General features: G+C 39.8%; 1 protein-coding gene and 1 pseudogene across 1 annotated transcript; both read left to right on the top strand.

Moving 5' to 3' along the window:
* Nucleotides 1-2,102: 2,102 nt before the first annotated feature.
* Nucleotides 2,103-5,334, top strand: LOC113915920 (annotated as a pseudogene).
* Nucleotides 5,335-18,208: 12,874 nt separating this feature from the next.
* On the top strand, nt 18,209-22,588 carry SMCO1 (single-pass membrane protein with coiled-coil domains 1). Its single transcript, XM_027585520.1, has 3 exons — nt 18,209-18,334; nt 21,331-21,480; nt 22,122-22,588. Exons 1-3 carry the CDS (start codon nt 18,285-18,287, stop codon nt 22,564-22,566), a joined length of 645 nt encoding a protein of 214 aa, XP_027441321.1. The 5' UTR covers nt 18,209-18,284; the 3' UTR covers nt 22,567-22,588.
* Nucleotides 22,589-23,391: the final 803 nt, after the last annotated feature.

Below are 23,391 nucleotides of genomic sequence, written 5' to 3' on the forward strand. Positions count from 1 at the left end.
CCGTTTCTCTCTGCCTGCTGCTCCCCCTGCTTGTGCTCTCTCTCTCTCTCTTGCTATCTCTCTCTCTGTGTCTCTCTGTCAAATAAATTAAAAAAATTAAATTAAAAAAAAACATACAGTACCCAAGCTTGAACGCATGGACATGTAGATAGAGTCCTGAAAATCTTCTTGAGTGGCCTTTAGCATCTCCATGTGAGACTAGCACTAAGTGATGTTGCCGGAGAATGTGGGGAAATAGCAAGGATGGAACCAGTAGTTTGCTGTGTTAGAGGATATTTTGGAGAAACATGGATTGGTCAAAATAAATTCTAAAATGACCAGATAGGAAAACTAGTCACATAATCAGTAGGAGGTATTAGTCAAGAATGAAGCCCAAGTTTTTGGTTTCAGAGACTGGGTGGATCCGAGGGTTATAAATCCAGGTAGGGAGCACAAGAAGTTGGGCAGTTTTGACTACTTAGACCTACCTTATCTGCCCAGACTGGTCCTTGCCATTCTGGTGTCATTACCATCAGCTCTCCAAAATGGCACAGAGCTGTTATTAGGAGTCTGGCTGCACTGGAGAGGTAGGGGTGATTTGGAATATTAGTGGACTCCTTAAGCCAGAGTGGGGACTAGGCAGACATTTCTCTTTCTCTTTGTTTCCCTTAAATTGCTTCTTTCTTAATAATACGCTCTAATTTTCTAATCGATGCTGTTCATGAAGCATTACCTTTTTTGGTTCTTAGAATTTTCAATATTTTCCTTTCCTGCATTGCTCTGTAGAGATTCAGCGCCCCCTAGAGACATAATTCATAACTTTCCTGGTGTTCACAGATTTTGATAGCCTCAAATTAGTCAAATAACTGGATTAGTCCCTACCTGAACTTTTTTCTATTTTTTTCTTTTCTAAGTGAGTTGGACAGTTATACATCTTTTTATCAACTAACTTACTTCCTTTTTTCTTTCTTGTTAATAAGGAATTCTTCATGGCTCTAAGTAACCATTTATTATTTAGATAACAAAATTTAAAAATAAGTAGACCTCCATTTTGGAGATGGGGAGAGGAAAAAAATTAAATAAAATTAATTTTTTGAATTTTCCAAAATTTAAAAAACTATTTTCCAAAAATATTATTTTCCAGGGTTATAGAATCCTTGTTTGTATTTCTGAAATGTCATTCAGCTCTACTATCCTACCACATATTTTCATTGTCTATGACATTCCCATCAATGGATATGGATGTTTCTCCAAAGGGTGACTTTTCCTTCAAAGCTCTTGTCCTCTGAGACCAAGATGTCTTCATAATCTTAGCTGCAAATCAGATTCACCAATAAAGATTTAAAAAATATCTAGGTGCCCAAGTCCTATCCCTCAAAAACCCAATTCAGTACCATCAGAGATTCATTATGTTGCAGATTAACTCACCCTTCAAAAATACTGAATAAGGGGCGCCTGGGGGGCTCAGTTGGTTAAGCGACTGCCTTCGGCTCAGGTCATGATCCTGGAGTCCCGGGATCGAGTCCCGCATCAGGGAGCCCGCTTCTCCCTCTGACCCTCTTCCCTCTCGTGCTCTCTATCTCTCTCTCAAATAAATAAATAAAATCTTAAAAAGAAAAAATACTGAATAATGTGGGGGGTGCCTGGCTGGCTCAGTGGGTGGAGCTCTTGATCTCAGGATTGTGAATTCAAGCCCCACACTGGGTGTAGAGATTAATTAAAAGTAAAGTCATTAGGGCGCCTGGGTGGCTCAGTTGGTTAAGCAACTGCCTTTGGCTCAGGCTATGATCTTGGAGTGCCGGGATCGAGTCCCGCATCGGTTTGCTCAGCAGGGAGTCTGCTTCTCCCTCTAACCCTCCCCCCTCTCATGTGCCCTCTCTCTCTCTCTCTCTCTCTCTCTCATTCTTTCTCTCAAATAAATAAAATCTTTAAAAATAAATAAAAAATAAAAGTAAAATCATTAAAAAATACTAAATAATCTGAAATATTTTTAAATTGATTTGTATACCTGTCAGAATGGCTAAAATAAAAAATAGTGACAACACCAAATGCTGGTAAGAAAGTGGGAGAAGCGTCATTTCCGGGCGGCACTGGACGGAGTGGCTAACGGCCTGCAGAGCAACATGCCTAAGTTTTATTGTGACTACTGCGACATGTACCTCACCCATGACTCTCCTTTTGTGAGAAAGACACACTGCAGTGGTAGGAAACACAGAGAATGTGAAAGACTACTGTCCCGGGATCGAGTCCCACATCGGGCTCCCTGCTCAGCGGGGAGTCTGCTTCTCCCTCTGACCCTCTTCCCTCTCGTGCTCTCTATCTCTCTCTCTGAAATAAATAAATAAAACCTTTAAAAAAAAAAAAAAGAAAAGAAATGGATGGAAGAGCCGGCTCAGGCCTAATCGACAAAACAACCGCTGCATTTCAACAAGGAAAGATCCCTCCTACTCCATTCTCTGCTCCTCCTCCTGCAGGGGCAATGACCCCACCCCCCCCAGTCTCCCGGCTACTCTTCACCCTGGTATGATGCCAGCGCCCCATGTGGGGGGCCCTCCCATGATGCCAATGATGGGCCCTCCTCCTCCTGGGATGATGCCAGTGGGACCTGCTCCTGGAATGAGGCCACCTATGGGAGGCCACATGCCAATGATGCCTGGGCCCCCAATGATGAGACCTCCTGCCCGCCCCACGATGGTGCCCACTTTGCCAGGAATGACTCGACCAGACAGATTAGGAGAGACAGGAACCTCTTTATATTCATTTTATATTACTTGTTCTACTTCACCAGGAGATCATGGTGCTGTGACTCTGGGTGTTTTCTCACAGCAGGACAAGACTTGCTCCCCCTTCCTATCAAAGAGAGAATGGTTTTTGCTGGGGAGTAGTGGGACAAAAAAAAAAAAAAAAGGCAATTTTCATTTGTATGGTGAAATGTGAAAATAAAATTGTCAACTATTTCAGTTAAAAAAAAAAGAAAGTGGGAGAAATTAGATCTCTCAATTGTCGCTGGTGGGAATGTAAAATGGTACAGCCATTCTGGAAAACAGTTGGGCATTTTCCTACCAAAAAATATGCCAAAACCGTATGACCCAGCAATTGCTCTCCTGGGCATTTAAACGTGTGTTCAGGGGCACCTGGGTGGCTCAGTTGTTAAGCGTCTGCCTTCAGCTCAGGTCATGATCCCGGGGTCCTGGGATCTAACCTTGCATGGGGCTCCCTGCGCCGCAGGAAGCCTGCTTCTCCCTCTCGCACTCCCCCTCCCCCTGCTTGTGTCCCCTCTCTCGCTCTCTCTCTCTCTCTGTCAAATAAATAATCTTTAAAAAAATATGTTCACATAAAAACCTGTACATTAATGTTAATAGCAGCTTTATTCATGGATAGCCCCGTACTGGAATCAGCCCAGATTCCTTAAAGAGGTAAATGGTTAAGCAATCTGATATATGCATACTGTGGAATACTACTCAGAATAAAAAGGAACTATTGATACATACAGCAAACTGGATTTCATGTATTTTCAAATTAGTGTCATGAATTTGTAATATCCTCTTTTATTAGTCTTGTCATGAGGGTTTTTTTTTTTTTTTTTGCTTTTTTGTTTTTTTTAAGTAGGCTCCATGCCCAGCATGGAACCTACAGGGCTTGAACTCATGACCCTGAGATCAAGACCTGAGCGAGATCAAGAGTCAGATGTTCAACCAACTGAGACACCCAGGTGCCCCTTGTCAGGAGTTTTTATTAATATTAATAGCCTTTTCAAAGAACCAATATTTGCCTTGGATAATACTATTATTTGTTTTCTGTTTAATTCCTGCTCCAATTATTATTATTTCCTTCATTCTGCTATCTTCAGGTTTAATTTGCTCTTTTCCTAACACTTTGAGATGGACACTTAGCTCATTGATTTTTTTAGCACCCTCCCCAACCTTTGGCATATATGCATTTAAGGCTATACAATTTCTTCTAAGTATGGCTTTAGCTACATCCTGCTAGTTTTATGTGCCACACTTTCATTAGTGTTCTGATATAACATTTTATTTTTTTGATATAAAATTTAAATTTTCATTGTGATTTATTCTTTGATACATGAATTATTTAGGAACAGGGCAAATATTGACACATTTCCCTCTAGTATTGGAAACAAGAGATGAGAAAGGTATCTCCACCATTATTTGTATTGAGATTCTACTGGAGGTCCTAGGTAGTACAATATGGCAAGAAAAAAATAAAAGCCATAAGAATTAAAAAGAAGTAAAACAGTTATTTACAGACATGATTGTGTATTCAGAAAATCAAAGGAATCTAGAGACAAATTGCTAAAATTAAAAATGGGTTTAGTAAGTTTGCAGAATAAAAAGATAAATATAGGGTGCCTGGGTGGCTCAGATGGTTGAGCTTCTGCCTTTGGCTTAGGTCATGATCCCAGAGTCCTGGGGTCAAGTCCAGCATTGGGCTCCCTGCTCCTTGGGAGCCTGCTTCTCCCTCTGCCTCTCTCTCTCTCTCTCTCTCTGTCTCTCATGAATAAATAAAATCTTAAAAAAAAGATAAATATACAAAAAAAATGATAGTGTTCTTATATGACAGCAACAATAAAGGAAAAATTAAAAATACCATTTATGATAACATCAAGAAACATCAAATACTTACTAATAAATATAATGAAAAACATATGAAAACCCTACAGATAAAAACTGTAAAACATGATTGAGAAAAATTAAAGAAAATCTAAAAGAGGGTTTTATCATATTCATGAATTAGAAGATCAAATATTATAAAGATGTCAGTGTAATTCTAATCAATCCCAGCTAGTACTGTTATAAAAATTAGGAAGAATTTTGTAAATATTATATGAAAATGCAAATGGTCTAGGGACGCCTTGATGGCTCAGTTGGTCAAGCGGCCAGTCAGGATGTCAGGGTCCTGGTATTGAGCCCCCTGTAAGGCTCCCCACTGAGTGCAGAGCCTGCTTGAGGATTCTCTCTCCCTCTCTCTCTCTATTTATTTATAAATAAATCTTTAAAAAAATGCAAATGGTCTAGAATAGCCCAGTTAAACTTGAAGAATGGAGGTGGAGGACTCACATTATATGACATGCTTATTATAAAGCTACAATAACTGAGAGTGTGGTATGGGCACAAGAATAGATAAATAGACCAATTGGGGAGAATAGAGAACAGAAATGGATATTTATGAACATGCAAACTTGATTAATGACAAACATGCACTGCAGAGCAGTGAGAAAAGGACAGTCTTTGCAATAAATGGGATTTGGTCAATTGTATGTCCATATGGAGAAGAAATGAATATTGATTCTTTACACTAATCCAAAAATTATTTCTAGGTGTGCTTCAGATCTGAATGTGATAGGTAAAGTAATAAACCTTCTAAATTAAAAGAAAAAGAATATTTTCATGACCTTGAAGTAGGAAAGATTTCAAATAGAAGACATCAAAATGAAAACATTGATAAATTGGACTACATTAAAATTAAGAACTTCTGTTCATCAAAACACACTATTAAGAAGATAAAAAGGCAAGCCACAGAGTGGAATAAGATATGTGGGAAACATATAACTGACAAAGGACTGAAATCTAGAATGAAAAAATAATTGATTAACTGATTAATTAATAAAAGAAAAAAGTTGGACAACCCAATAGAAAAATGGGCAGAAGATATCAATAGGCCAATAGACATACAAAAGGGCAATAAACATATGAAAAGGTGATCAACTACATTGGAAACCAGAAAGTACAAGCTAAAACACACCCACCAGAACAGTTAACATTTAAAAAAAGTTGACAGTATCAAGTGTTGAAACATGGAGTCACTGGAACTCACATACAACTGCACATGAGCATGAAAATAAGTACAACTATTTCATAAAACTAATTGGCAGTATGTGTAAAACTGACTATTATGCATAGCCTATCCAGCAATTCCATTTCTAGATACATACCCAAAGGAATTCATATACCAAAAGGCAGATACAAGAATGTTTATAGCAGTATTATTTAAAATAGCTCCAAAATGGGGGCACCTGGGTGGCTCAGTGGTTAAGTGTCTGCCTTCGGCTCAGGTCATGATCCCAGAATCCTGGGATCAAGCCCTGCATCCAGCTCCCTGCTCTGCAGGAAGACTGCTTCTCCCTCTCCCACTCCCCCTCTCTTGCTGTGTCTCTCTCTGTCAAATAAATGACTAAAATCTTTTAAAAAAAAAAAAGCTCCAAAATGAAAACTACTCTAGTGTCCAACAATAGAATGTACAAGTAAATTGTGGTATATTCAGTTATGGATTAACATACAGAAATAAAAAGTGAGCTAAATATTTCACTCAACATGCATGAGGGGTACCTGTCTAACTTAGTCAGTAGAACATGTGACTCTTGGTCTCGGGGTTGTGAGTTCGAGCCCCACGTTGTAGGTAGAGAATACTTAAAAATAAATAAATAAATAAAATATTTTTTTAAATCTTAAAAAACAAAAAACAAGCATGAATCTTACAAATATAAAATTGGGCAAAAAGGAACCAGTCAAAAAATAATACACACATATAGCCATGACAGAGTAACTGGTATCAGACTAAACCTCCTGTCATACACAACTAGATAACTACAACAATGTGAAATAGTTATTTTTGTCATTGTACCACAGGCAGCACAGGACAGTGATTATTGAGAGAAGGGGGAACAAATGAAGTGAGCCCTACAATTTCCCTAGCTTTCTTCCTGGTAGCATTTACCAAATATCAGCATAGGGAGGAGGATTCCAGGGTGCCTGGGTGGCTCAGTTGGTTAAGCATTGGACTCTTGGTTTCCACTCAGTTCATGATCTCAGGGTCATGGGATCGAGCCCCACATCAGGCTCCATGCTCTGCATGGAGTCTGCTCAAGATTCTCTCCTTTTCCCTCTGTCTCTCCCCTCCCCTGCTTGCATGCACTCTCCCTCTCTCTCAAATAAATAGATAAATCTTTAAAAAAAGGAGCGGTGCCTGGGGGCTCAGTCCGTTAAGCATCTGCCTTCAGCTCAGGTCATGATCTCAGGGTCCTGGGATCAAGCCCCATGTTGGGCTCCCTACTCAGCAGGGAGTCTGTTTCTCCCTCTCCTTCTGCTCATGTTCTCTCTCTCTCTCAAATAAATAAAATCTTTTTTTAAAAGATTTTATTTATTTATTTATTTATTTATTTAATTTGCACAAACAGAAGGAGTGGCAGGCAGAGGGATAGAGACAAGCAGGTTCCCCACTGAGCAGAGAGCCTGATGTGGGGCTTGATCCCAGGACTCTGGGATCATGACCTGAATCGAAGGCAGATGCTTAACTGACTGAGCCACCCAGGCACCCCTCAAATAAATAAAATCTTAAAAAAAAAAAAAGGAGGATCCCAAGTAAGGCATGGAAGAGTTGATGAGCTGAGAAGAAAAAAGTCAAAGCCTGTAGAAACTGAGGCAGCTAAAAGTTATAGAGCAGAATATCAGAGAGATGGGAACTATGCAGAGAATGAGATCCAGAAATCTGCATAGGAGTTTCCTTATGTCTTTGGCCAAATACAATGCTGTGCAAAGGTAGGATGAGACCCCTTGAGGCTAAGCAAAGAAAACCTACTGGAGAACTGTAAGCTAAACAACCATCAGAGAGACCTTGGTGTTAGGAGATCTTGTTGGGAGACTGATGTTGAGAGACTTTATTGACCTGATGCATTCAGTAGGACTAAGTGAGACCTACAGAAAAGGCTACTCTAGAGCCATCATCACAAAGCTTAATGACAAGCCTTGAAAGGACCATTCTAATTCATACTAAACAGCCTACCAGAATAAAACTCAAATTCTTTTCTCCAAAATCCAGTGCCTTAGACTACTCGGCCACACTACTGCCCAAAACTCAACATTTTTAAAGGAACACACCAAAATCCATAAAATCAGCAATGTAACAGTCATAATGACAAGCATCCAAACAAAATTACTAGACAATGGTGAGAATAGGCAAATTCATTCTCTTACTAGAGCTAGTAAGTAGATTAGTGGCTGCCTAGGGCTGGGGGCATGAAAGGAATGGAAAGTGACTGCTAATGGTATGGGATTTCCTTTTAGGTGAATGAAAATGTTCTAAAATTAGATTTGGTGATGGTTGTACAAACTTTGTGAATATACTAAAATCCAGTGAATTGTCACTTCACATGGGTGAACTTTAAAAAAAAAAATCCCATAGATGTTGAAAAATCAAGAAAATGTGACCTATACACAGGAGAAAAATTAGTCAGGAGAAACAGAACTTTATATGACATACATGATAGAAGTAAATGACATTTATGGGCCCAACACGCTTCCGCTGCGCCAGTCTGCTAGCCACAGCTAGTAAATGACATTTAAAGTCTGTTTTTAAAAGAGGTATTATAAATGTTGTCAGGATTTAAGGAAAACATAAATAAGGACAGAAATGAAAACTATAAAAAAACCGTTATGGACTAAATTGTTCCCCTAACATTCACAAATTCATATGGTGAAGCCTTAACTCCCAATATGACTATATATGGAAATAGGGACTCTAAAGAGGTAATAAAGGTTAAATGAATTCATAAGGGTGGGGCCCTAGTCCATTATGACTACTGTTCTTCCAAAAAGAAGAGACACCAGGGAGGTACATGTACAAGAGAAAAGACTATATGAGGACACAGTGAGAAGGCAGATAGAAATCTGCAAGCCATGGAGAGAAATTTCAGGAGAAATAAAACCTTGATCTTGAACTTGACACCTTGACACCTTGATCTTGGACTTCCAGCCACCAAAACTATGAGAAAATGAAATGCCATCCAGCCCATATGATTCTATCATGGTAGCTGATGTGGAAAACAGGCAGAAGGAACTGTAGATAAAATTAAATGTCCTTATAACCTGCACCCCATTGACAAATACTTGAGATAGGCAGAGTTTAACATTCTTCCGGGAAACTCCCAACTGTTTTAATGTTAATGCTTTGCTGGAGGGAAAAACAACGTAAGTTTGACAATACCAAGGTCTCCAGGAACCTGTGAGTCTTCTTGAGCATATGAAAGTCCTTTTGGAACTTCCCTTATCTTTACTTTTCCCCAACCCCAAAGTATATAATCAATAACTCCTCACAATCCCGAGTCAGCAGCAGCTCTTTCTGCCCATGGTCCTGCCCCATGATTTAATAAAACCACCTTTTGGACTAAAGATGTCTCTAGAATTCTTTCTTGGCTGTTGGCTCCAGACCCCCACACTACTCCAAAAATCACATCGATAGCCACAAAAGACTTAACACATATAGCTAAACCACAATTTATTTACCTACTCATCAATTGATGCACAACATTTGGGTTGTTTCCACTTTTTGGTTATAACGAATAATGCTGCTATGAACATTCATTACAAGTTTTTACAGTATGTATTTTTGATCAACAATGTTGGGTATAATTTACATAATTAAAAATTTAAGTATATAGTTGAGTTTTAACAAATGTTTATAACCATTTGTCAGCATAACTATCAGAACCACTATCTCTCATGATAGATAAGTCTTGCCTATTTTCAAACTTCAAGAAAATAGAATCATACAGCATAGCGCCTTTTCTTGTCCTAAGCATAATGTTTTGGAAATTTGTATATTTTGTTGTATTTATCCATGGTAAATTAAATTTTAATGCTGAGTAATATTCTATTGTATGAATATACCACATTTTGTCAATTGATCCACCTATTGATGGAAACTTGGCTTGTTTCTAGTTCAAGCTATTATAAATACAGCTGCTATAAATATTCATAATATAAATATATTGTGGATATACATTTCATTTCTCTAGGGACACATGCATATTAGTTTCTTAGGACTACCATACCAAAGTACCATAAACTGGGTGGCTTAAGACATAAAAGAATATGTCTTAAGAATTTTCTGGAGACTAGAAGTCTGCAAACAAATTGTCATCAGGGTCTGAAGCCTGTAGGAGAGAATCCTTCCTTACATCTTCCTAGTTTAACAACCCTTGGCATTCCATGGTTTACAGCCTCTAGGAGTACAATCTACCTTTGTCATCACATGACAGTCTGCCCTTATGTGTGTCTCTCTGGGTCTCTTCTCTTCTTATAAAGACACTTATGGTCTGAACCTGTCCCTCTAAAATTTATATGTTGATATCTAACCCCAAAGGTATCAAGAGGTGGGGCCTTTGTAATGTGCTGAGGTCATGTGGGGGGAGGCCTTGTGAATGGGATTAGTGCCTTACAAAAGGGACTCCAGAGAGATCCCTAGCCTCTTCCATCACGTGAAGATACAACAAGAAGGTACCAGCTACGAAACAGGAAGAGGGCCCTCACCAGAAGGCAACCATGCTGGTGCCTTGATCTTGGACTTCCCAGCCTCCTGAACTATGAAAAATAAATTCCTGTGTTTATAAGCTACTGGGTCTGTGATATTTTTTTATAGCAGCCTGAAAGAACTAAGACAATACTAGTCATATTGGATTAAGGGCCCACCCTACTCCAATCTTATCTTTCTTATTTATGAACGTCTTTTTATTTCACCTTTAATTTTGAAGGATATTTTTGCTGGATAGAGAATTGTAGGTTGGTAATTTTTTTCCCTTTGTTTTTGTTTTAATTGTTTTCCAAGACAATCCAACTTCCCCTGCTTGTATTGTTTCTGATGAGAAATCAGCAGTGATGTTTATTTATTTTTTTTAAAGATTTTATTTATTTGAGAGAGAGAGAGAATGAGAGATAGAAAGCATGAGAGGGAAGAGGGTCGGAGGGAGAAGCAGACTCCCCGCTGAGCAGGAAGCCCGATGCGGGACTCGATCCCGGGACTCCAGGATCATGACCTGAGCCGAAGGCAGTCGCTTAACCAACTGAGCCACCCAGGCGCCCGTGATGTTTATTTTTATTTCTCTGTATTTAATGCATCTTTTTTTTCCTTTGGTGCTTTTAAGATATTCTCTTCATCGCTATCTTTCAACCATTTGATTTTGATGTGCTTTGGTATGGTTTTCTTTTTTTTCCAGCTTTACTGACAAATAAAATTATAAGATATTTAAAGTGCACAGTGTGATGATTTGATATATGCACACATTGTAAAAGGATTCCACCCATATAGTTAATTATCACATACATTACCTTACATATTTATCTTTTTCCAGTGAAAATATTTAATTTCTACTCTTAGAAAATTTCAATTATGCAACACAGTGTTATCAAATACTGTCACCTTTGGTATGTTTATATATATATATATACACATACATACATACAACTTCTTGGGCTTCTTTTAACTTCAAGGAATTATATGTGTCATATGTCATATTAGGAAACATTTCTTTCATCAAATATTTTTTTCTACCTCCCTCCCTCTCTTTCCAGAACTCTAATATATACATATGTAAGAATTCTTGATATTGTCTCATAGTTTACTGAGGCTCTGTTAATTATTCTTCAGCCTTAATTCTCTGTGCTTCAGTATAAAGAGTTTTTATTGACCTGTCTTCAGATTCATTGATCTTTTTGTTACAGGATTTCTTTTCCTTTAGGGCCCACTGTTCTTGGTCACATGCTTTGAAAAATGAAAAGGTAGACCAGACAAAGTGGTGGGCAACAAAGCAATGTTTATTGAGTGATAGTAAAGCAAAGTTTGTTGAGTGATAATACAAAGCTCCTGAGGAGGATGGGGACCCGAGAGGGTTGCCACCATCGTTTCTAAGTCTAGGGGTTTTTATGGGCTTGTTGGTGGGCTGTTTCAATCTGATTAACCTTTCATGAGCCTGTCATCCAATCAGATTTTTGTCATTCACCTGTCATGTGGGAAAGGGTAGAGGGCTCTTTCCAGGGTGGTGTAAAATCCTTTTAAGGGTGGTTTCCTCTTAGGGTGTAGGCCCCTTGTCCCTGCCTGCCTTTCTTCCAACTATCCTTCATCATTTTCTTTCTCATCTCTAGCTCATAATTCATCCAGTGCATTTTTAATTTCAGATGTTATATATTTCAGTGCTAGAATTTCCATTTGTTCTTGTATTAGCCTACGAGGGCTGCCATAACAGAATACCAGAGACTGGATGGCTTAAAAACCACAAATAGTATTTGTCATATTTCTGGAGGCTGGAAGTCCAATATCAAAGTGTATATACGTTTGGTTTCTCCCAAGACCTCAGTCCTTGGCTTGCAGATGGCTGCCTTCTCACTGTGTCTTCATCTGGCCTTTTCTTTTATGCATGCACATCCCTGGTATCTCCTTTTCTAATAAGGACGTTAGTCATATTGGATTAGGCCTCCACCCTTATGACCTTACATAACCTTAATTACCTTTTTAAAGTCCCTATTTCCAGGGCGCCTCAGTGGCTCAGTCAGTTAAGCATCTGCCTTTAGCTTGGATAGTGATCCCAGGGTCCTGGGATCGAGCCCCATGTCGGGCTCCCTGCTCAGCTGGGAGTCTGCTTCTTTCTCTCTCTCTGCCTCTCCTCCTTGCTCTTGCTCTTTCTCTCTCTTTCAAATAAATAAATAAATTTTTTAAATAAAAAAATAAATAAAGTCCCTATTTCCAAATATAGTCACACTGGGTCTCAACATATGAATTTTGGAGGATACAATTCAGTCCATTGCACCACATAATGAGAGCAATAAAAAGGAATAAAATATAGATATGTGCTATAATATGGATGAATCTTGGAAATATTATGCTAAGTAAAAGAAGCAGTCACAAAAAACTGTATATTTTGTGATTCCACTTATATGAAATGTCCAGAACAAGAAAATCTATAGAGACAAAAAGTAGATAAATGGTTGCTAGTCCCGGGGCAGGGGGTGGAGGGATTAGGAGGGAATGGGGAGTGACAGCTGATGGGTACAGGGTTTCTTTTTGTAGTGATGTCAATGTTCAACATTGATTGTGGTGATGCTTGCACAACTCTGTGAATATGTTTAAAACTCGAGTTGCACATTTAAAATGGGTCATTTATATGATATACAAATTATATCTCAATTAAGCTGTTAAAATACATACTGTATGATTCCATTTACAAAAAGGTAAAAAAATAGGCAAGACTAACATATAATGAGAAATAGTAGTTGATGAGGCAGCAGAAGGCCAGCTGAGGACAAAGCATAAGCTGACACCCTGCAAACCGCCCCCACCCCCCACTCCTGGATGGGAAATGTGTGACATTCTTCCAGGAAGCTCCCAACTATCTTAATGTTTTTTGTTTTTTTTTTTAAAGATTTTATTTATTTATTTGACAGAGAGAGAGAACACAAGTAGGCAGAGTGGCAGGCAGAGAGAGAGGGAAAAGCAGCCTCCCTGCTGAGCAGGGAGCCCGATGCGGGGCTCGACCCCAGGACCCTAAGATCATGACCTGAGCCCAAGGCAGACGCTTAACTGACTGAGCCACCCAGGCGCCCCTCCCAACTATCTTAATGTTAATGCCTTACAAGAGGGGAAAACCTTAACTTGACAATGGCAAGGCCTCCAGTCTCCTGTAGGTCCTCTTTAGCATATGAAAGTTCTTTTGAAAATCTCCGTTTTCCCTTCCCCCCCACAACCCCGGTGCAGCAGTTCTTTCCTGTCCTTTAATAAAACCACCATTTTGCACCAAAGACGTCTCGAGAATTCTTTCTTGGCCGTCGGCTCCGGACCTCAGCCCACTGAACCTCACCGACATTACAAAACTACATAAGTAGTTACCTTTTGGGAAGAGAGGGAGAGCAATCATGGGGAGGGCCCCTGAGGTCCCGGCCAATTCTGGTATGTTGGCAATATTTTATTTCTTTTTTTGTTTTTTAAAGATTTTACTTATTTATTTGAGAGAGAGAGAATGAGAGATAGAGAGCACGAAAGGGAAGAGGGTCAGAGGGAGAAGCAGACTCCCTGCTGAGCAGGGAGCCTGATGTGGGACTCGATCCCGGGACTCTAGGATCATGACCTGAGCCGAAGGCAGTCGCTTAACTAACTGAGCCACCCAGGCACCCGGCAATATTTTATTTCTTGATATGGGCTAAAGTTACATGAGGGTGTTCACTTTGTGATAAGTCTGAAAGGAAAAGCACCATTTCCTCTCTATACTCAATACTTCTGACACCAAACGTATGGGATTTTCCACACCAAGAAGTTCTCCAGTTCTTGGAAGACACTCGTGAGGTGTCCTACAGTTTAATGCAATTCTAAAACTAACTCCCAAGATTTAGCGCAGACCCTGCAAGTTAGTCCCACAAGACTGTCCCCACTTCAGAAACCAATCAGAAGTCCCAAGTTGTCACATGCACTTCTGACTGACTATAAATCAGAAGTTCCCATTACCCTCTCCTCAAACTTGATAATTTGTTAGAATGGCTCACAGAACCCAGGGAAAGTTTAGTCATTATTACTGATTTATTATAAAAGCTATATTAGGGGCACCTGGGTGGCTCAGTCGTTGGGCATCTGCCTTTGGCTCAGGTCGTGATCCCATCGAGCCCCACATCGGGCTCCCTGCTCAGAGGGAAGCCTGCTTCTCCCTCTCCCACTCCCCCTACTTGTGTTCCCTCTCTCGCTGTGTCTCTCTCTGTCAAAAAAATAAATAAATAAAATCTTTAAAAAAAGAATAATAAAAAAATAAAAAATCAAATTCACTACTTAAAAAATAGTTTGGAAAGCAATATGACAGGGGACCGGGAGGGTCTGGAAGATGAGTCTAGCAGACGAGATCAGGAAATTACAAAAGTTTGGACAGATAAAAGGCAATCAGGCAATCAAGGATGGAGTGATCAGCAGGTATTGCTTAGGTCTACACAGACAAAAGGTAGTCGGTGGACGGTACCTGGGTGGCTCAGTCAGTTAAGCGTCTGCCTTCAGCTCAGGTCATGACCTGAGACCCCAGAGCAGAACTTTTTACTCTTTGCTCTCCTTTAAACATTCTTCTGGGGACAGGGTTCCACAATGCCTTATTCTGAGTGAGCAGAAGACAGAGATACCAGGTTAAATCGGAGTCTCCGCCATTCTCTCCTTCCTTCTCTTGTTTTATTTCTTTGTCAAGGTTCTGGCCACTGACCTACCCATAAGAAAACGAATGGGCTTCAGAAGAAACCTCAGCAAAGAGGAACTTGATATATAAAGTATCCTTCACTGAACTGTTAATGCCTTAAGAACAGAAGCCCAAGGGGTGCCTGGATGGTTCAGTCAGTTAAGCATCCACCTTTGGCTCAGGTCAAGATCCCAGGGTCATGGGATCAAATCCCACATCGGGCTCCCTGCTCAGTAGGGAGTCCACTTCACTTCTCCCTCTGCCTGCAGCTCCCCTTGCTTGTGTTCTTTCTCTTTCTCTCTGTCAAATAAATTTTTTAAAAAACAAAAGTACAGAAGCCCAAATAAAAAGGCGTAATCAATAAGGCAAAGTTACTCCTTACAATAAGCACGCTAGCAATGGAATTATTCTAGGGGAGGTTAATTTGGGACAGGTTTCTGGTTTTGGGTTTTTTTTTTTTCTTACCCTTTTAGCAGCCTCTCCTTATTTCCCCCACTCCTCACTGATGAGGGAGCAAAAGGCTAGCTGAAGACAAAGTATAAGCTGACCCCCGGCAGCCTACTCCCACCCCCACTCCTGGCTGGGACATGTGTGACTTCCAGGAATCTCCCAACTATCTTAATGTTAATACCTTGCTAGAGGGGAAAACAACCTTAACTTGACAATGGCAAGGCCTCTGGTATCTTGTAGGTGGGTCCTCTTTGGCATATGAAAGTTGTTTTGAAAACCTCCCTTTTCCTTACCTCCTCCAACCCCATAGTATATTATCAGTCACCCCTCACAACCCCGGTGCTGCAGCTTCTTTCTGCCCACGGGTCCTATCCCCGTGCTTTAATAAAACCACCATTTTGCACCAAAGGCGTCTCAAAATTCTTTCTTGCTCATCAGCTCTAGACCTCACTCCACCGAACATCACCTATATTCCAAAACCACATCACCCACCCCTGGCAACCACTTTTCTACTTTCTGTTTCTGAGTTTGACTTTTTATTTAGATTCCACATATGTGATACTCCGCAGTATTTGTTTTTCTCTGTTGGGTTTTTTTCATTTAGCATAACGCCCTCAAGGTCCATCCATGTTGAAACAACAGCAGGATTTCCTTCTTTCGGGACAGTTAGGTTGTTTCCATATCTTGGCTATCGTGAGTAATGCTGCAAGGAACATTGGAGCGCAGAAACCTCTTCAACATCCTCTTTTCATTTTTTTTTTTTAATATATCCCCTGAAATGGGATTGCTGGATCATATGATTTCCAGTTCTAATTTTTTGAGGAACCTTTATACTACTTTCCATCATGACAGGTTCTTTTCATCTATCTGCTCTGCTATCCTGGCTTGCTCTCTGTGGCTGGTTCCGTCACCGTCAGAAAAGGGTGATTGCTGCAGTACCAGGCATTACATGAAGATTCAACAATATGAGGGATGAAGAGAGACCATTTCTACTATGTGTGTGTTTTTTGTCACCAGAAAAGCTTTCTTCCCAGTCACAAAAGGACAAATAGTATACAATTCCACTTATATGAGGACCTAGAGGACTTAAATTCATAGGGACAAAAAGTAGAATGGTAGTTTCCGGGACTGAGAGGGGAGAATGTGGAGTTGGTATTTAATGGGTATAGAGTTTCAGCTGAGGAAGATGAAAATGTTCTGGAGAAGGATGGTGGTGATGGTTGGGCAACAGGGTAAATGTTCTTAATGCCACGGAACCGTACACTTAAAAATGGTAAAATGTGGTTAAGTTTTGTTCTGGTTTTTTTGTTTTAAGATTTTATTTATTCAGGGGCATCTGAGTGGCTCAGTTGGTTAAGCATGTGCCTTCAGCTCAGGTCATGATCCCAGAGTCCTGGGATCGAGCCCCATGGCGGGCTCTCTGCTTCTCCCTCTCCCTCTGTTGCTCCCCTTGCTTGTGCTCTCTCTCTCTGTCAAACAAACAAACAAATAAATATTAAGATCCTATTAAATGTTTTTTAAATAAACAAATAAGATTTTATTAAGATCTTATTAAATGTTGTTGTTTTTTTCCTCACATGAATTTTTTGCTTAAGGCATATCCACCCATTGTCTCCTGACCACATCATGTACCTTGCTTTGTGATTTTGCGCACATTACTCCAGTTTATAATACCCTTCTCTGTCTTCTCTGATAGTCAAAGACTTACATTTCCTTTAAGGCTAAGCCCAAATCCTACCTTCAATGTTAGCATTTCTCCATTATCCAAGGCTTTAGTGACTTACTCTCTCATCTATGATTTCTGTGGTCTTATTTGGTGCACATTTTATATACATTTTCTTTTTAAGTATATGTCCTGCCTTCCCACTTGGACTTTAAACACATTGAATTCAGGGGTCCTGTTTTATGTCTGCGTTTATTTCCTTATTTATGTACATATATATGTATGTATGTATTTTTATTTATTTTTTTTTTTTAAGATTTTTTTTATTTATTTATTCATGAGAGGCAGAGACAGACAGAGAGAGAGAGAGAGAGAGAGAGAGAGAGAGAGAGAGGCAGAGGGAGAAGCAGGCTTCCCACTGAGCGGGGAGCCCGATGCGGGACTCGATCCCAGGACCCCGGGATCATGACCTGAGCCGAAGGCAGACGCTTAACCATCTGAGCCACCCAGGCGCCCTGTATGTATGTATTTTTAGAGAGAGAGAGAGACAGCATGACAGAGAGAAGGAGAATCTTAAGCAGGCTCCACACCCAGCACGGGGCTCAATCTCATGACCCCGAGATCATGACCTGAGCCGAAGTCAAGAGTTGGACCTCTAAACGACTGAGCCACCCAGGCACCCCTGTCTGTTTTTATTCTCAATACTTAATCTAATACTAAATAATTATTAGTTTCTAAGGATGATCAGATTTTTAGCATTGATACAATACATCACAGAAGGTCTGGGGATCTCTTTAAACCTAATTTAGATTATAGTTGAATAATGATGCTGTTAAAATTTGAGACTAATATTTCCATCAAATTTAATCCTTGTATATATCCATATATACATTTATTGGAATACACACAGAGCCACGATTACATCTGATTGTTTTGCTATGTTGATGTACTATGGCTCATTTTACAAAAGCAAATATGTGCGTTCTAAGACACCTGTGCTCACAAGATGAGTTCTCTGAAACTATATTTGGATGGACAAGCTATTAAAAGCTTCTTGTACTGAGTGACCTTTCAGGCAGAATTAGATCAAATACTCATACTGCTGCTGCCTGTTGCTGAGTGGAAGACAGGAGAAAACCCTGGATTCAAACCTCCATTAGGTTTTTGTTTTCCTTCTTTGGTTTCCTTTCATTTTGCCTTAAGAAGATGAACAATGAGACCACAGCCCTGATATCCTTGAAGGAGGCAATGAAAAGGTTGCTAAGGGCTACAGGGAGGGAGCAAGCATTGCCTGCTTTTCTGGGAAAATGGGTAAGAGAAGAATAAAGAATAAAAATAGGCAAAGAACTATAGACATGCTAATTAGAATTCTGTCTCTGTTTAAAGTGATTTAAGTCTTCCAGGTTAAAAATATATATAACTAAATAAGAAAGAAAAATTACTCCCAGGTGAATTCCATTCATGTGCTATATTCTAGGTACACAAAATAAGTGAAATACGGTTTCTGTCCTCAAGGAGCTTAAAGCCTATATGGATAACAGAAGTATTCATAAATACTAGAATGTGATTGACCTTATGACCTTATGATGGTAATGTTCCTAAAGGGCTATGAGAACATGAAGAAAGGATCAATAAATTTTGCCTTTTATACTAGGAAAAGGAACACTTCACAGAGAGACATTTAAGCTGGATCTTAAAGTATGAGTAAAAAGTTATGAGAAAGAAAAATATGGGAAGGAATTCTGGGGTGAGGAAAAGTACTTGGAAGCCACAGAAGCCTGGAATCGTGTGCTGTGTTCAGTCAGCTGCTAGATGTCGCAAGTGGTTAGTGACTAGGATATGAGAGGACTGGCAGAAGAAGGGAGCAAAGGGCTAAGGGCTTTATGTTTAACCTCCTGAGGATATCCAATTTGGCTCTAACTGTATCAATGGACAACATAGATAATCAGTTGAGTTACATGAACAGAATTGTGTTTTAGAGGCATATTTCTAGGGATGCCTGGGTGGCTCAGCTGGTTAAGGGTCTGCCTTCAGCTCAGGTCATGATCCCAGGGTCCTGGGATCGAGTCCTGCATTGGGCTCCCTGCTCAGCAGGAAGCCTACTTTTCCCTCTGCCTGACGCTTCCCCTGCTTGTGCTTTCTTTCTCCCTCTCTCTCTCTTTCTCTCATGCTCTCTCTCTGACAAATAAATTTTTTAAAAATCTTAAAGAAAAAAAGAAGCATATTTCTAGAGGATGGATTAGAGGTAGCAGAAATTGAAAGCAAGGATTCAGTTAGGCTCCTGTAATCCTAGGTCAAAGTGAAAGATAGTTATTAACTGGTTTAGTGGTGATGGAGAGGAAGGGATAGTTCAGAGGCATTAATGGAGAGGAAGAAAAAAAGGTAAAAATTATTCTGAGATTTCTAGTTCAAGCAATTGAATAGCTGGTGATATCACTAACTAAACTGGGGGATTGTAGTAGAAAGCAGACTTGGATTCGCAGACATGTTGTTTATTTGGAATGGTGTGGGAATGCCTTTTGGTGAGAGGCTTCCCAAAAACTGTTAACAATTGTGAACTTTTATACTGACTGACAAGCTAGAGTTTCTCTCTATAGAGTTCAACCTAGAGATGACCTATAAGCAATATAGTCTTAAAGGTGTCAACATTAATACCAACAGTATGCCAGATGACATTGTTTTGACATGCAAACGGAGACTGCTGGCATATTAGGTCCTGCAGGCTTACACTCCTACGAAACACCATACATTTCATAGAGGGCCTTATCTATATGTAAATAAAATATCCAAAACAGTGAGAAAATTCCACCATAGTAATTTCTGATGATTGGGGGGAGGGGGATAGTTAGCAGGTTCAGTTTAGGACAGTTTGATGTCTCCATCCAGGTGAGATGCACAAAACACAGTTAAAGATACAGGTCTAGAGTTTAGGAGAGATGTGGTACCTGAAGCTGAATTAGCCTTGAGATAAAGTGAGGACCAAGAAGAAAAGATGGCCAAGGACAGAACCTGGGCAACTCTAAAAGTATTCAGGTCACTGGGGACGTGGAAGCTCAGGGAAGTGGTATATGTATTTATCTATCACTTCTTTCATGAAAAACAATGTGGGGGGTCTTGAGGCCATTGAGTTGCGTTGTTTCAGTTCTCGGAGTCAGTTTGACATAATTCTGGTGCCACAGCGCCCCCTGATGATTAAGGTTGTTCAGAGCTACCCAAAATGCCCATGTTGGGTTACACAGCTCAGCAACTCATTCACATCGTCGATGTGGATCATATGAGACGTTATTTTATTACTTCTGTCTAAGGCCTTTGCTAGGTATTAGGGGACAGGTATAAAGTTGTCTCAGAAATAGTCTCTGATTCCCTCCCTCCAAAAGCTTACAATTTCATTCATGAAATGCTAACTCTAAAAATAAAGCAGGAGGTGGGGAGTGACAGGTAATGGAGGCAGTCCCTGTGAAAATTAAGTCGGCAGGGTGATCTCCAGGCAGAAAGGCTAGGGGATTCAAGCAAACAGTGGAAAGTGAGCTTATCCTGAAGGTAGGATAGGATTTGGGCAGTCAGAATAGAGAAATGCACCTTATTAAATACTGGTCCCAGCACTAGCTAGCTATGACATTAGGTCTCAATCTTTTGGAGACTCAATTTCTTTATCTGTAAAGTTTATTTAATTTTTTAGTAATCTCTACATTCATGTAGGTCTTGAACTCATGACCCCAAGATCAAGAGTCTCATGCTCTTCTGACTGAGCCAGCCAGGCACACCTCAATTTCTTTACCTGTAAAATGATAAAAATGACTGCTTCATTTCTTATGGTTGTTGTGAGAATCAAAGCAATGCTTGTATTTAAAATACTTCTTTTCTTAAAGTAGGTTCCATGCCCAATGTGGGGCTTGAACTCAAGACCCTGAGATTGAGAGTTGCAGGCTCCACTGACTCAGCCAGCCAGGTGCCCCTAAAATACTTTTGAAAATATAAAGTACAATACAAAAATCAAGACATGGCAGATAATTCAAGTAATCAGACGATTGAAAGGTTTGGCAATATAAGGAATATAGGACATAGGATGATGGTTAGGGAGAACAGCAAATAGGAACATCTGTTCATCATTTAAATAGCTACCCAAATTAATGGCAGTTATAAACAGTGTATTAGAGCTTTATCTTTTTTTTTGTTTTAGAGCTTTATCTTAAGGCAAAACTAAGGTTTTGTCCCCTGTCCTAAAGTCCCGCTTGATTCTTTTATTCTATAGAGTAGACCACAAACTCCAAGCTTTAGAAGCACAGTTTAAAGAACTGGACTGCACCAAGGATAGTCTGACCCAGAGATTTGAAGAGCATAGCAAGGCTCTGGCAAGCCAGGCAGCCCAAGATGAGCTGTGGAGAGCAGTTCTGGCAACGAAGTGAGTATCCAGTGAGAAAGCGGTGGAATTTTGTGGCTTCATGAGAGCTTGCAGTGGTCATTCTAAACTTGAATTTGAATGGGTTGTGAAGAAATTATATTTTTGGAGGTCAATTCATTCAAAAAAGTTAATTTGAGCACCTGTTGATAGGCCAGTACTGCCATATACATCTCGTCACAGTGTCTCTTTTCTGACAGTGTCTTGCTAACACAGAGATGGGTGACATAACTCCTCTGCTGTTGAGAAATGTGTAGTGTGAGGGGCCTGAGAACTAAGCTACCCCATGTAGGGCATGCCCTATTCTAAAATATTTTCTAAAATACAGTCGCGGGCGCCTGGGTGGCTCAGTTGGTTAAGCGACTGCCTTCGGCTCAGGTCATGATCCTGGAGTCCCGGGATCGAGTCCCGCATCGGGCTCCCTGCTCAGCAGGGAGTCTGCTTCTCCCTCTGACCCTCTTCCCTCTCGTGCTCTCTCTCTATCTCATTCTCTCTCTCAAATAAATAAATAAAATCTATAAAAAAAAAAATAAAATAAAATACAGTCGCTGGTTCTTCTCATGGGTTTGTATCCTAATAGAATTAGTTTTATGTTTGTACATAAGGAGTTCTACTGATTAAGAAGCTCTCCACATTTTTTGTAGATTCACTTCAATGGAACTGAATATTTTATACAGCTACATTATCGAAGTACTCATCTGCTTGCACACTTGTGTGCTTGAGAAGCTGCCAGACCTGGTGCAAGGTCTTCCCACCTTAGCCTCTGTCCTGAGACGAAAAGTCAAGAACCAGCGCATTAGAGTCGTGTGGGAGTCTGTCCTGGCGGAGTGTGGGCTGCAAGAAGGAGATATCACAGCACTTTGTACCTTCTTTATTGCCCATGGTAACAAGGCAGAATACTATGGTACTAAAGTGAGGCAGATGTATATCAGGGATGTTGCTTGCCTGATCACCAACATGGTAAAGAACCAGGCTCTGCAGGATAGTTTGCTGAGGGCTGTTCAGGTCATTGAGAAGGGGAAAGCAGTGAAGGCCCCCGAAGAGCAAAAGTCATCCCTAAAAGAGTTGATACCATCAGTCAGAAACTAACTTTGATGACCAAGAGATTCTACTTCCAGCAGTTTATCTTGAAAATGGAGAAAAAAAGATGTACGTACAATTTATTACAGGCTTATTTTTATAGCAAAAGTGAGGGGAACCTTAAACTAACTATGATAAACTGATACAGTGGATACTTTCTGTGTAGCAATAGAAGAGAATGAAGTTCTTTGTGTAACTGTAAAATGATAAGGAGTTATTACCAAGATGTATTGTTTAAAAATATTTCCTATATATTGTTAAGTAGAAAAAAAGGACACACACACACACACACACACACACACACAAGCTAATATATCCATAAACTTCATAAGCTTCCTCTGGAGAGATACATTAGAAAGTGAGAACATTGGTTGTCTCATTCAAAAAAATGAAGAGGCTAGGGGTCAAAGATAGGAGGAATTCTTTTCACTGTTAGTCCATTTTGTACATTTTGAATTTTGAACCATGTGAATGTATTATATACTAAAAGACAAACAGTAAAAACACCTAATATATATTGTATGTTGTGCATTTTCTCTCTAGTACACTACCATAGTTATTTTACACTGGAAAGGGAACTCTTATACATTGACTATATATTAAAATATTTATTGGGGCGCCTGACTGGCTCAGTTGATAAAGCACGTGATTCCGGATCTCAGGGTTGTAGGTTTGAGCCCCATAATGGATACAGAAATTCCTTAAAAATAAAATTGTAAAAAAATTTTATTGAACACCAAATGCCATATACTAGGTGCTGCGAATAACAGAAACATTTAAAAATGTGGACCCTGTCTTCCAGGTAAAGGTTAAGTGCTTATGCATTATTTGAGA

This window comes from Zalophus californianus, chromosome 1, assembly GCF_009762305.2.
Source record: "Zalophus californianus isolate mZalCal1 chromosome 1, mZalCal1.pri.v2, whole genome shotgun sequence".
Taxonomy (NCBI): domain Eukaryota; kingdom Metazoa; phylum Chordata; class Mammalia; order Carnivora; family Otariidae; genus Zalophus; species Zalophus californianus.

Excerpts from the sequence above, each read along its gene's own strand:
- SMCO1 (XM_027585520.1), top strand. The coding sequence starts at position 18,285 with ATGAACAATGAGACCACAGCCCTGATATCCTTGAAGGAGGCAATGAAA. Across the intron at positions 18,335-21,330 it reads TTGAAGGAGGCAATGAAAAG|AGTAGACCACAAACTCCAAG; the intron begins GTTGCTAAGGGC and ends TTTATTCTATAG. Across the intron at positions 21,481-22,121 it reads AGAGCAGTTCTGGCAACGAA|ATTCACTTCAATGGAACTGA; the intron begins GTGAGTATCCAG and ends CATTTTTTGTAG.